The sequence below is a fragment of the Rattus rattus genome, chromosome 1 (assembly GCF_011064425.1).
Source record: "Rattus rattus isolate New Zealand chromosome 1, Rrattus_CSIRO_v1, whole genome shotgun sequence".
NCBI lineage: Eukaryota > Metazoa > Chordata > Mammalia > Rodentia > Muridae > Rattus > Rattus rattus.
The window spans coordinates 144,910,807-144,923,635 of NC_046154.1; the positions used below are offsets into that span (position 1 = coordinate 144,910,807).

At 43.7% G+C, this 12,829-nt stretch overlaps 2 protein-coding genes across 2 annotated transcripts in view; one reads left to right on the top strand and one right to left on the bottom strand.

Moving 5' to 3' along the window:
• Cspp1 (centrosome and spindle pole associated protein 1) overlaps nt 1-7,589 on the top strand; it is a 114,063-nt gene extending 106,474 nt beyond the window's left edge. The window contains exons 26-30 of the mRNA XM_032906662.1: nt 190-236; nt 2,702-2,765; nt 3,411-3,520; nt 5,251-5,389; nt 6,796-7,589. Of these exons, the coding sequence (XP_032762553.1) occupies nt 190-236; nt 2,702-2,765; nt 3,411-3,520; nt 5,251-5,389; nt 6,796-7,007 (572 nt within the window). The 3' untranslated portion in view covers nt 7,008-7,589. The remainder of the gene's footprint in view (nt 1-189; nt 237-2,701; nt 2,766-3,410; nt 3,521-5,250; nt 5,390-6,795) is intronic.
• An 831-nt stretch (nt 7,590-8,420) lies between these two features.
• Arfgef1 (ADP ribosylation factor guanine nucleotide exchange factor 1) overlaps nt 8,421-12,829 on the bottom strand; it is a 94,225-nt gene continuing 89,816 nt past the window's right edge. The window contains exons 37-39 of the mRNA XM_032906650.1: nt 12,422-12,560; nt 11,324-11,441; nt 8,421-9,837 (exon numbers count right to left, since the gene is read on the bottom strand). Coding sequence (XP_032762541.1) covers nt 9,673-9,837; nt 11,324-11,441; nt 12,422-12,560 — 422 coding nt within the window. The 3' untranslated portion in view covers nt 8,421-9,672. The remainder of the gene's footprint in view (nt 9,838-11,323; nt 11,442-12,421; nt 12,561-12,829) is intronic.

Sequence of the window (12,829 nt, forward strand, 5' to 3'; positions counted from 1 at the left end):
TCACAACGATTTTATTAATGAGTCATTTAACCAGAATAGATACAGATTTAATGAGAAAGTAGTTTAGTTTCTAAGATTGTTCTGGTGTGTGATAGTGAAAATAATTTTTCAGTAGAAGCTAATAATAGGAAATCTGAAATGTCTTTTTGTTAGCCTTCTCTAAACACTTACTTCTTACTCTGTTTACAGCTGATTTAGACGCCATCCCCACTGGTAATGAGCAAGGACGCAGAGTGGTAAGCAACCAGTTCAGATTCCTAGTCACAGTGGGCCCATGTTAAATGAGTATTCCAGAGTTTGATTATGTCGATAATATTAGTGTTATTTGCAACCATACTTTAATTGTAAGTGTGTAGAGATGTGCGGCTAAGCTGTGTAGGGAAAACCGACTGTCATGGGTAAGAATAACATCTGGGTGGCCCGGGCTGCTCGCTTTAGCTGTGTGATTTGTGGTAGACTAGTTTTCATGCTCCAGTTTCCCACTCAGTATTTGCAGAGTGAAGTTGGTCGTACTCAGTGCTGAGGGTTACCACGAAGACTCAGTTAGGATTGCAAGGGACAAATGGGTTTGCATATATGAGTGAGAGTGCAGGAGTTACTCTGAGGGTTAAGTGAGATAACACATAAGTTAAATTCTCCAGAGGAGACCCTGGCCATCTGATTGCCATTGTCAGGTATCACAAAGATTCACCACAGCACAAGTGTCTGTTGTCATAGGAGGTGAGCGACACTGGAACCTCACACTTGGCCTGCACTGACACTGTATGAAGACTGCAGTGACGCACACAGTCTTGAGGGTACAGTCAGCATCAGGAGTGTTAGAGAAGGGTCCCTTGGTCCTGGAGTCTTCTAAACGGAGGAGACACAGTAGCATGCTGTGGTGGGGACATGACAGCAGGAATAGGATGCTGGGAGGGGACTTGCTGTTTATAACCCAACAGCGGTGGGAAGGTAACCATGGAAACCATGACAACACACAGAGGACATGAGGGGTCAGGGCATCCACAGGGGACAGATGGCATCCACACTGTGCCTTGGAGTGGAGGAGTGACACTGTGATTCTCAGTTTGTGTGGTCACTTCCGTGTGTTGAATGCAGGGTGGATTGTTGTGAGAATCTAGACAGCTATCCTAGTGTGTGTAGGTTGAGGTGAGACAGCAAAAGTACTGTAAAATGGGTAGATTTACTTTAGTAAGCTGATAGATCTGGGGTTGAGAGGTGGAAAAGCAAGAAAAACTTGGGGGTCGGGGAGACAGGAAGTTATTTGATACAGCAGTTTGAATTGCATATTCCACAGCTGAACTGGTGAGCACCTAGGCCGGAGTCCAGGAGACACACAGGGCACTGGAGGTTCTTAGGATCTTGCTAGCCTTTCCCCGATAAGGCTCGGCCTGCTCTGTGTTTGCTTGCTCGGGGCTCCCACCCAATGTTGCTGTTTGTTTCTCTAATCTCCCATGTTTTGCTAAATTTTAAAAGATACTCATTGCTAAATTACTATTCTTGCCCACAGTCTTACATCCAACCCCAGGCCCAGCTCTGGGCCCGTGGGCTCCAGACCGAGCTGCCCTGCAGTGTGTGCTGCCTCTTTGGGAAGGCTGCAGTTTGGTAGATGTTTCCTTGGGTGATGGCTCCCTTACCCCGTGCAAAAGATCATACAGTTTACTATCTGGGATTTTGGTTAAAAATCTGGATTCCTAACATCCTCTTTGGCTGAGAGACTCAAGATAAACCATGAGCTTATCATGACTTAAAAAAGAAAGAGCTACCTGCCTTTCCTCGAAACTGAATTACACAGAAAAGCACGTAGGGTGAGCGAGTTGTCATTAAGAAGACTAGGTGGGCGCTGGTCACCCTCCAGTTATGGGAAGGATATAACGTAGACGAAGTTAAGCAATGTTTAGCAAGCTCATGACAGTGGGCTCAGTTGCTGTGACTGTCACTATTTGGGTAGAATGGAAATAGAATCAACAGTACTCAAAGAGGAGCTAGAAATTCAACACATGGAAGAACGCAGTGCCCAAAAAAGTGTCAATGGGGGCGAGACGATTCATTGCCTTAATTTATTGCTAGTGTTGGAGCAAAGTGCAGAGATCACACGGAGCTGTGGGCTCCTTCTAACACATAACATGGTTTTTATACAAATGTAAGTTTGAGTCGTCCCCCACCCTCGCCCCCGCCCCAGGAAGTCCTTGCGGTAAGACAGTGCTGTAGTCCCCTACAGTGTGGCCTGCTGTAACTGTTACTGTGGAGGTTGCTGTGCTCAGGGCCAGCATGTGTGTGGTACCACTGGTTCCTTCCTTCCCTGGACTATAACCTGCCTAGGGTCAGAAGGTGACTTCCTACCCCAGTCTGAGCAGAGACTCATTGGTGCTTTAAAGAGTGCTCAGCATCCCATTCAGTGCCTCAGGCTTGTTCATTAGCAACCTGATGGTCCCTGAGGGGGCAGTGAGGAAGTTAGGAGTAAAGTGTGCCCGCCCTGTCAGGGGAAAGCAGCCCTTTCTCCTGTGTGTGTCTTGGTGAGGTTAGCTGGATACTGGGATGTGGTGGGGAGGGCCAGCCCTGCCTGCCATCTTCTTGGTTGGTTGGTTGGTTGGTGGGATTAGAGTGGAACCCTATGCTGTCTGTTAGTCTGATTTATCTTTCTACTCCAGACTAAAAATACAGCGATTAACATACAGTTGTTTGTTGTTTTTTATTTTAGCCCAGAGATGACACTAATGATTTTTTGAAAAATTCATTATTAGAATCTGATAGTGCTTTTATTGGTGAGTATATCTAATTTGCCAGTTATGTTAATTTTTAAGCTATATGTATGTCTATTTTAAGCCATATGTACATCTATTTTAGACCTTTAAGATAGAATGTTACTTTGTAGCCCAAGCTGAACTAGAACTTACTATGGCCCAGGACCTCAACCCTTGATCCTCCTGCCTCTTGAGTTCTGGAATTAGGGCTGAATCAGGCTGGTTTAGCCACTTTTGAAAGTATTGTGGTAGCCATACAAAATGTTGGGCAGTCACCATAACACTGGCAATAAATTCCTAGTTTCTGTACCAAAAAAATCATGCCCACACAGGGATACCCGAATATTCAAGAGGCATCATTCCAGTGCCACCAGCTAGCAGTAGTCGCCAACAGCAAGGGCAGATGCAAAGTGTGATGAATTATGACTCGGCACTGACATGACCCGTGAATCTGACACATGCCGAGAGCGACACATGGTGCTCTTGTAGCTCCAGCCATGTGGAGTGTTGAACTGGGCCTGCACCGCAGTTGCTGGTGATCCTACGGGAGCTATTTGGGGTATCGCAGTTCTAGATGGTAATGATTGTACAACTGTCAGTCACTGAAGAAACCACTGAACTCTAAGCTGTGGTAAAACTGGCACATCCTTTGTGTGGCCTGTCTAGGTGCTTACGGTGAGACGTATCCTATCACTGAAGAGGACGCCTTCCCGCCACCGTCACAGCTGCCCTCTGCAAGGGAACGCAGGAGGAACAAGTTAAAAGGACAAGAGTTTGTATGTATAGCTTCTCAGTTTATTAGATCGAGAGTTTGGCTTCAATGTATGTGGTCCAGTTTAAGAAAACACACCGGGAGGAGGCTTGCTTTGAAAACCAAGTGGGTGTGGCCTAAATCTAGGTTCTGCTGTCAGCTATTTTGGACCTTGTAGCTCTTATGGTGGCATATGTAGCTCTGTCAATGGCATGGACAGCCTGTCCTGTAAATGTTAAATGGCCTCATTTGTTATCTCACTCCCTATATAGTAGTATACCGGCTTTAGAGAAGCCAGAAAAAGCAACGGTTAGCATTTATCAATAGCCTTTTATACCCTGTAATAACATGATACGGTAGCACCTCCATTTGGTCCAGTGAATGACCCGAGGTCACTAGGTCAGAGCCGTGTCGTGTTCCATAGACTCGCAGTGTACTCAGGAAAAGGCTCTGAGCCTTCCACAGAGCAGGTTCTGCTGGGGCCCTTCCTCTTCAGGTAGACAACTGTGGGCAGCTCAGGGGCTTCTAAACAGGTACTGACCAGTGTGGTTGGTCACCTGGCCGGCAGCATCAGGCTGCAGAATCCTGCTGTCCAGAATCATCTGTCTGCTTGGGTCTGTGGGTGTCTTTTCTGCATGTTTCATTTAAACAGCTAGCTTCATGTTCTTTCTCCAGCGCCATCCACCTTAGAGCATGTCAGCACCTCAGTCCTTTCTATTCTATGTAGGTGTTACAGTTTGCTCATTCATTCAACAGCTTAGGACTCTCACCTCCTTTGTGTTACAACTAAGATGGCTGTTAGCGTCAGGTACAGGTTTCCTGGGGGCTTTTGCTTTGCTTTACTCATTTCTCTTGAGTCTGTACCTAACAGAATTATTGGCTTGTTTACTCACTGTATGAATTTAACATTTTGAAAGATTTTTGGCTGTTTTCTAAAACACGTTCACCATTTTATACCATTTTCAACTTTATCCACTATGAATTTCCCACTTCTCCACATGCCAGTGGTGGTTGTCATCCACGACCATGTCCTAGAACATGCCACGGCTTTCTTCCTAGCCAGCCTTCCTTAAACCGTGTGTTGTATTTTCACTGGTGAAGCTTAATTAAGAGTTATTTACACATTCTGTCAGATGTTAGATCTGCAAATATTTTCTATTAAAAAGATTGTCCTTTTAGCTTGATAGATTTTAAAGCATAGAAGCTTTAATTTTTAAGGAGGTCCAAATTGCCACTTTTCTAATTTGTTATTATGGGGAGTTTAATATAAATTAAACATGTGTTTGTGATATACTTGAGTTAGGTTTTGCATATAGTTTGATATATGAGATCTGAACTCCTTGTTTAGGATACAGAAACGGGTTCTCTAGCATGGTTCATTGAAAATACAATTTATTCTCCCTGTTGAACAGTTTGGTCTTTATTTAAACACCAGGACTAGTTTCTGGATTCTTTTCTCTACTGTTGCTTTGTGCATCTGCCCTGACACACACACACACACACGCACACACACGTAGAGCCTCAGTTGCTAGCTACTCTGTGTTTGCCTTCTGTGCCGTTTCCTGAACCTTATGCCAGCATTTATTTGTTCCACCGCAATGCTACCTCTTAGCCATGACAAAGCCACCTGGGTCTGCAAAGACAGGAGACATATCTATATGCTCTGGGATTGTTCTTCACAGTGTGTGTTGATCTGGTGTAACCCCATGTTGACTGACTGTTGGAGTGTTTCTAAATTCTCTCTCTTAACTGTAGGAGAGTAGTCGGCTCCACACACCACAAGATGGTCTCTCTTTAAACTCTATCTCCAGTGTAAATGTCGATCAGGTTAGAATGAGAAATGAGGAGAGACTGAGAAGACTGACTGAGCATCAGAAGAAACCCACTCACACAGGTACCTCACAGATGACATGCTCGCTGGCTGTGCACGACTAGCGCGCAGATCCAGGGCCTGGGCTTCATTCTGCAGCATCTTCATACTAGGTGTTCTTCAGAGTGCAGTCCACGCACTTGCAGGTCTGTGTATGACATATGTCCAGGCTGTTTTCAGCAGGGAAAAATGCTCTTATGTCATTTTAAGTAATATATCCTTTAAAGAAAAATTTTACCTTTATTTTGCTTTTTGTATTATGAAGGAAGGATGCAGTTTTTCAGTTAATATTCTAAGCCAGCAAGCCGATCTTCTCATGATGAGTGGTCTTGGATGAAACTTGTCATGAAGCACCGGGCAGCTTCAGACCTCTCCTGCCAGCTCAAGCCACACCCTCCCCTCTTCCTTTCTTTTTCTTTAAGTCCCTGGGGTCATGGGCCAGAGCTGTTGTAGTGGAGTTACCTGTTTACAGAAGAGCTGCACTGAAGTATTTTTGTTGTTGCAACTTTTTCTTAAACATATTTTAATGTTGCTTTTAAACTGAACTCATTTCTCCAGTTCAGGATTAGTGTATTCTGATAGTAAATATTTTTTAACCAAATATGGAAACACAATAAATGAAGGGAATAGTATGTTCCATTTTCTATCATAATGAGATGTCTTAAAAGGCATTTCCCTTCATGTACACCTAGAATTGCCCTCTCTTTGTTTTAGAACAGTAGACTTGAACTAGCACCTAAGAAGGATATATTTGAGAGAAGATAGAAAAACTAAGGTTTTTTCAGGTTTTCAATGTCTAAACTATTTTTGTTCTAATACTGTCCTTTCAAACAGGCGCTTTTTGGTACGATGTGGATTGACTGCTCATTAAACTGGTTGCAAGCCAATCCAGACCGAGAGATGTAATACCTTTTTTTTAGAAAATCAAATTGACATCACAGGGTAGGAAGACAGATTTTCCTACTTTATACTTAAGTCAAATACAGATGTATAGAATTTGAGTAAGATCCAATGTGATTAATGAATAAGTCACCTACCTGTGAATGGGCCATCTTAGATTAGGGCAGTATGCCAGTAATTTCCTCAGAATGACTTTCAATGTACCTATCAGTGAGTGCTAAATTTAAGTCTTGTGTAACTCTTATGTCATTCCATTATAATAACATTCCTTATAGTAACAGACACAAAATAAGATAGTCTATTTCTAGTCAACTTTTAATGTTTGGTAGATCCTCCATGGTGGGTGCTGTGGAGTCAGTTTATTTCTCTCCACCCCCATTGTGGTCCCTCTTTAGCAGGCTTTCCTAGTCCTACCAGGGGTAAAGTTAGTTGGGAGAAAGGCTTCTAGTTCTGTGAAAAGATGCAGGCTGGCCTACAGGTACCCTATGTATGTTACCTGCTACCTGACTTGTCTTTTTTGCCTTCTGTAGATGATGAGGGTTCACTGGTTGATCCTGACGACATCATGAGACACTTGGGTGATGATGGACGCAACTCTGTGGCAACTGAGCCCTGGCTCCGCCCTGGCACTTCCGAAACTCTGAAACGGTTCATGGCAGAGCAGCTGAATGAGGGACAGCAGCAGGCTCCTGGGAAACCAGGCACTTTTCCTTGGCAGGGACTATCTGCTGCACATGCTTAAAATAAACCCTCTCTGGATCCAGCAGTGCCTTTTACAGTGGAAGGAACGTTCAATCGTATCTTGAATACTGTGTCTTACTTGTGGCCCTATACTTTAATATTAGTTATTTATGTTCTATCTATATAGGAAGTGAATTTTCCCGTGATATGTTTTATATATAATGTACATAAAAGCCCTGATTCTTGATTTTTAATACAATGTATAGAATTATTTTTGCAATTTAGCTATGGGTGGTAATGAACTCTTGATTGAGCTACCACATGTGCATTAAAATGAGCTTGCCATAAGAGGTGGTGAATTAAAGTGAGACAGTACACTGTCAGCGCTGTGGTGAGACAAGTCCTGGTGAAGACCTGCTGTAGCTCACTGTGCCAGCTGCCGGGTACGGCAGGGTCCAGGCCAAGCTGCCGAGCACTCACGTCTGCAGGACATGTCCCATGGGAGCGAAGGGTTCGAGACCATCGTGAGCCACAGTACAGGTTACGTTGTTCTGTCTCCGTTTCACACACTCACTCAGTTACTAATTTATCTGATTTCACTATTTCTCGACACAAATAAAGTTCTATTTTTATTAACTGCCAATGTCAGTTTCTTTACTCAAAGTGCAGGTGCAGTTTCTAATGGTCCATCCAGGGAGGATAGAGGCAGTGGTCGTCTGTCCCACCACCTGAGGCCCTTGGCTGCGTGCATTTTTCTGATAAGTAAATGACACTTCGTAGAGCAGGATTCTCACTTGGGTTAGGGTCTTCAGGGTGTTCCAAGATGGCAGCTGAGGACAACCGCCCGCTGCCTCTGGTGTTTCCAGGGATACAACCAAAGGCTGATGTTGACAAGAGTTTACCAAAAGAAGACATTTCTGGTATTCTTTCTTCTTTTTTGGCTATATATAATTTTTATGTTAAAATTGGCCCTGCTAATAAGTTTTCTTCTGTTAACATCTGAAAATAACAATTGTGTCCTCATTGGAGGACGTATGCTACAGCATGCAACAACCACCTGTGGTCATGAGAGGAGATGGCTTAGACCGGAAAACACTGAAGCAAGTTCGTTCTAATATTTAGCCTGGTTTGACTGAAGCTAGGTCTTGTCATAAAGAGATCCTACTTCCTGTTTTGAAATTAACCACTACAGTTGTGATTTCTAATGATATGTGTCACTGGATACATACATGACTGATTCACAAGACGCCACGGTATCAACCACCATAAAGGCAGGGGAGCAGTTTTTTAGTCTCAAAAAATAGCATTATCATTGAGTAAGACAGGAAGGTGAAGAATCCAATGTAGAGACTGGAAAGAATTGTCTTTGTACCAAAACCCAACCCCCATCCTTTTCAATGGTTTGACCTTCAATTAATTAAAAAACAAAACAAAAACAAAAACAAACAAAAAAAAAAACCAATGAAAACAGGGCTGTGGGTTACACTGCACTGATGAAATAATTCAAAAACTTTATTGACCTATAACCTGATTAGATATGCCAGATGAGAATCCATATTGTACAGAAAGTTGTACAGAATGTTACATAGAAAACTTTACAACTGTACCATATACACATCCACCTGGAACCTCTTTACCCCACCGTCAACATGGAATGCTTGACAAGCTTTTCGTTAACCATCAGAGCACAATTCACAGTATGAATGCATTTCCAGTAAATCTAACCGCCCCAAAACCATGCCAGATTGGTTATTTTAATATATTCAACATTAAATTCTGTACATAGAATAAAATCTACATCAAGCCCCGCCACCCAAAAGAAAAAGTGACAGCAACCTAGATTCATTCGCAGTGATTCAAGTTTCAGTCGTGAAAGGTCATCTATTTCGATGGCTCATCGTTAAAAGCCCTAAGAGAGTATGTTACAGGTAGTTCTTGTCAGCAGGGATGTTTTCTACCTTGGTGGTTCCCCCTTCTGTTGTGATCTTGACAAACATTGGCCACAACAGATTCAGGGCATACTAAGTCCTCAAAATGACCACCACTCCCCCAAAGACTAAAAGTTCAACCCAAATGTTTTAGTGCATTTGACAAAATATTATGGGTATTTAGCAAGTAGATAAGAAAATAAAGAAATAAAACAGTGCAGGAAGAACAATATGTTTAAGATTTTTATATTACAGACCTGCATCTCTGTACATTTTCACAGAAAGATGATGATTACCAGTATCTCAGATAGCCTGAGTGTGCAAAAATCTTCAGAGTAAGAACACCATAGTCGCTAAATATCTTTTACCATGAGCAATAATTTTTTTCTCCCTTCCCCCCAATTATAAACATTTTATCCTTCAAAATACAGCTCTCCTGAGTTGTACTTCTTGCAGAAGTTCAGTCTTTACATCTATACTTCTTTGGGTAAGTTTCATTTCCGTACCTGCCAAAGTATGGGCTCACCCTGCTCAGAGGACAGGGTAGGACCCGAAGGTAGGCTGATGCTGTCTGAACAGCCTTTCTGCTCAACATGAGCCCAACAACAGACAGAAGCCACTGGGTCACTAAGGGGACTGATGGAGTGTTCCGACCTCGAGCTACCGGGTAAGCATCTCATCAGTAACTCTCAGACACTGCACTTCAGAGAAACAGTTTTCAGGTAGGAAACCTCTGCTCCAGGGGCCTCTCACGGAGCAGAGGACTGTAAACACCAACAGAAAAATATTCGGTTCTCATCATTGCTTGTTTATCCCAAGTTCCTGTTCAGGTGGTTGTGATATCTGAAATACTATTCCAATTCGCAGGAAAAATCTTCTAAGAACAGCACGAAGTTCAGGAATCAAGTCAAATTGCATAATTTCACATAACAGAGGGTAGTAGAATGATGCGTGAGCTTTAAACTGGGGAGAGAAGTGTCCTTGTTAGTACTGCTTCTGTACACGCCACAGAAACCAACCTCAAAGTAAAGTAAGAGTGGCTGCTGCGTGTGCCCTGACTGCAGAGAGGCAGGTCTGCCCAAGTGGTAAGGATGTGGATCATACAACTGAAAACCTAAGAGTTAAAAAGTATCTAGCACAAACCCAGGCCACTTGGTTCTTCATCATTGTTTTAAAAACATCTTCAATTCCATGTCTGACAAGATCTAATAAATTAGCATGCTTTTCCTGCATAGAGCAAAATAGGAAGAGTTGAGTTTTATAATGTAACACTGAAACTGCAACTTCTGACTGAATACAACATTTAGGTTTCAAGGGAAGATTCAACTCGCACTGTGTGATGGCTGATGGTCTCACCTGGGTAAAACTCAAGCAACCTGACTGCAGAGAGGCAGGTCATGAGTGCATACCCATAAGGCATTTCAAAATGGTTGGATCATCTGAAGTGAGAAGAATCACCCCTAAATCTGGGCCACACCTAGTAGCTGCCCATATGCCTTTCTGTGGGCAAGAGAGACACTGTTGGACTATTTGAGCCACAGCCTGTAACCCAGTCTAGTTATCGCATGCATGCATGCACGCATGCACATGCACTCATGCACACGCACACACGCAGGCAGGCATGCACAGTCCGTTAGTCTCTGAGTGTTTTTCTAGAACCCTGACTAAAGGCAGCTGCAACATGACCTTCTACTTTCTAGACCAGTGATAGATCCTGGGGCTCCGCCGTGCTTTAACCCCTTCATCTCCGAGCTGCTCTGCTCTCCTTCATGCTCTCCCACATTGCAGCGGACACAGAGGGAGCTGCAGCATGGCCCATTATGGCCGGAGAACAGACAAGAGCAAAGAACGCTGACTGCACCGAGTGGCACTGTCTGGCCCCAAAGGCGCTCATATGCTAGTCTAAAGCTTCAAGTGTCAGGCCACCCAACTGGGCATTTGAAATGTAGGGCCCATAGCAAGTTGTCTGTAAATTACTTTTAAAAAAATTACTGTAAATTACTTAAAAATGTACTGTTGGAAAAAATATATTGATTTATATATAAATATATGTATCTATACATTTACATATAATTTTTGCCTTTATATCTATTGGCCTAAGTTGTTCACTAGAGGCTGTAGTCACTTGGAGCTACTAAATATATTAGAGGCTGCATGCAGCCTGGAGCTCAGGCCCAAGACTGGGCAGAGGCTCCAGAGCAAGGTTACACTGTGTGGGCTGGATAACTGCTTTCAGTTGGGGGAATTTATTACTCTAGGGGTCATAACGAGGGTTTCAGTGTTGAAGTGCTTATCAAAGGTCCAATGGGATTCCTCCTCTGAGTTGCTGATTAGAAAACAAAGCTTAGTAAGAGTTTGCAAAGCCTAGGTTTAGAGTCCTAGGGCCTAGCCTCTGAGTGACTCTCTCTGCCCTGACTACAAGCGACAGCATGGACAGAAACCTACTCACCCTGTTGTCACTGATCTTGAGGACTTTAGTGAGGAACAGTAACAGTAAGTTGGTCCAGGCTTCCCGGTGACTTTCAGATGTTAGAGTGAGGAAGTAACTCAGTGCCTCACTGCAGACGCTGTAAAAGAGAAGGCTGCCCTTACACACTGAACCCATGGTGTGCACTCAACCCTGAAGACAGGGAGGGAGTGGCAGCTACGGCTTAGATCCGACTTGTTTATATGAACTGGAGCAATAACACACGGTTTTCAAACTAGGAAGAAACACTGAGGGAATCTACTGAAACTCTTTAGAAAACGTACACCTCCACTCTTGAAGTTTTACTTAGATGGAGTCCCTGTGAGAGCAGGTGTGCAGGCCTGATACTGAGACTTGGCTTGAAATTGGTGGTGTTTCCCTTCACTGATAGGAGACTCGGTTTCTCTGCACCTGATTGGTTTAGTTCCTACAATAGGCGATTGGAACAGTGATTTCTGAGATGAAGTGAACCACTGTTCTCAGACAGAAACTAACAATGCACCAGCAGTTTTCTTCCTAAATGATAATTCAGTCTCAGCAAACTAAATTTAGTTATCATGAGGTAAAACAAAATTAAACACATCCAATTAATCAAAATTCCAAATACTTTTTGTAATAAAAATAATAAAATGCCGGCTTGTAAGGCAACCTGTCATTCCCAACTGCTTTGTAAGAAAAGCCTATTGTATGGCATTGAAAAGACTCAAGAACTATCACCAAGTTTGTGAATGTTAAAGGCTTCCCTTTGTCCTGTGTTAGCCCTGACCCGCTCAGTTGTCAGGCAGACACGACAGCATTTACCTCTGCTAGGACAGCATTTACCTCTGCTAGCCGTAGGTGCTGCTCTAGTTCCAGACACCCGGCTGAGCGAATGCGGGCTTTCACAGCCTGGACCGCAGGTGAGGTGCCAAGTATGCAGGGGACTGAACACTGCATAAGGCTGACTTGATTTTCATCCTGATCTATGAGGTGGGGCTCCCAGGTCCCACAGGTCCAGCCCCCAGCCTCTGCTGCTATGTCCTCCTCATCCTGTCCCACAGTCTCCCCACCCCCCACCCCGAGAGAGAGAGCCTTACTTACTTTAAAAGCCTCTGCTGGACCTCCTCCCAGGCGCTGACTCTGCTCTCGTCTGTGTACATCCGGAAGAGGATCCGCAGTCCACACGCCAGGCTGCTTGTCTCCTGTTTTAGGAGATTGGGCTTGGACTTGCCTTTGAAGCCTGCAGAAAGGGGACGTTTCTGAGGTTAGACCTTATCAACAGGCCAAACAGACCCCTGGCAGGTATATTCTGCCTGTGTTCAGCTGTTAGCACTGGCTGTTTACAATACCAGTATGGGCCTGTGGTTCTCAACCTGTGGGTCATGAACCCTTTGTGGTTGCATGTGAGGTATTTATACTATGATTCATAGCAGTTGCAAAATTAGTTATTAAGTAGCAATGAGATAATTTTATGGTTGGGGATCAGCAAAATAGGAAGATGTGTGTTAA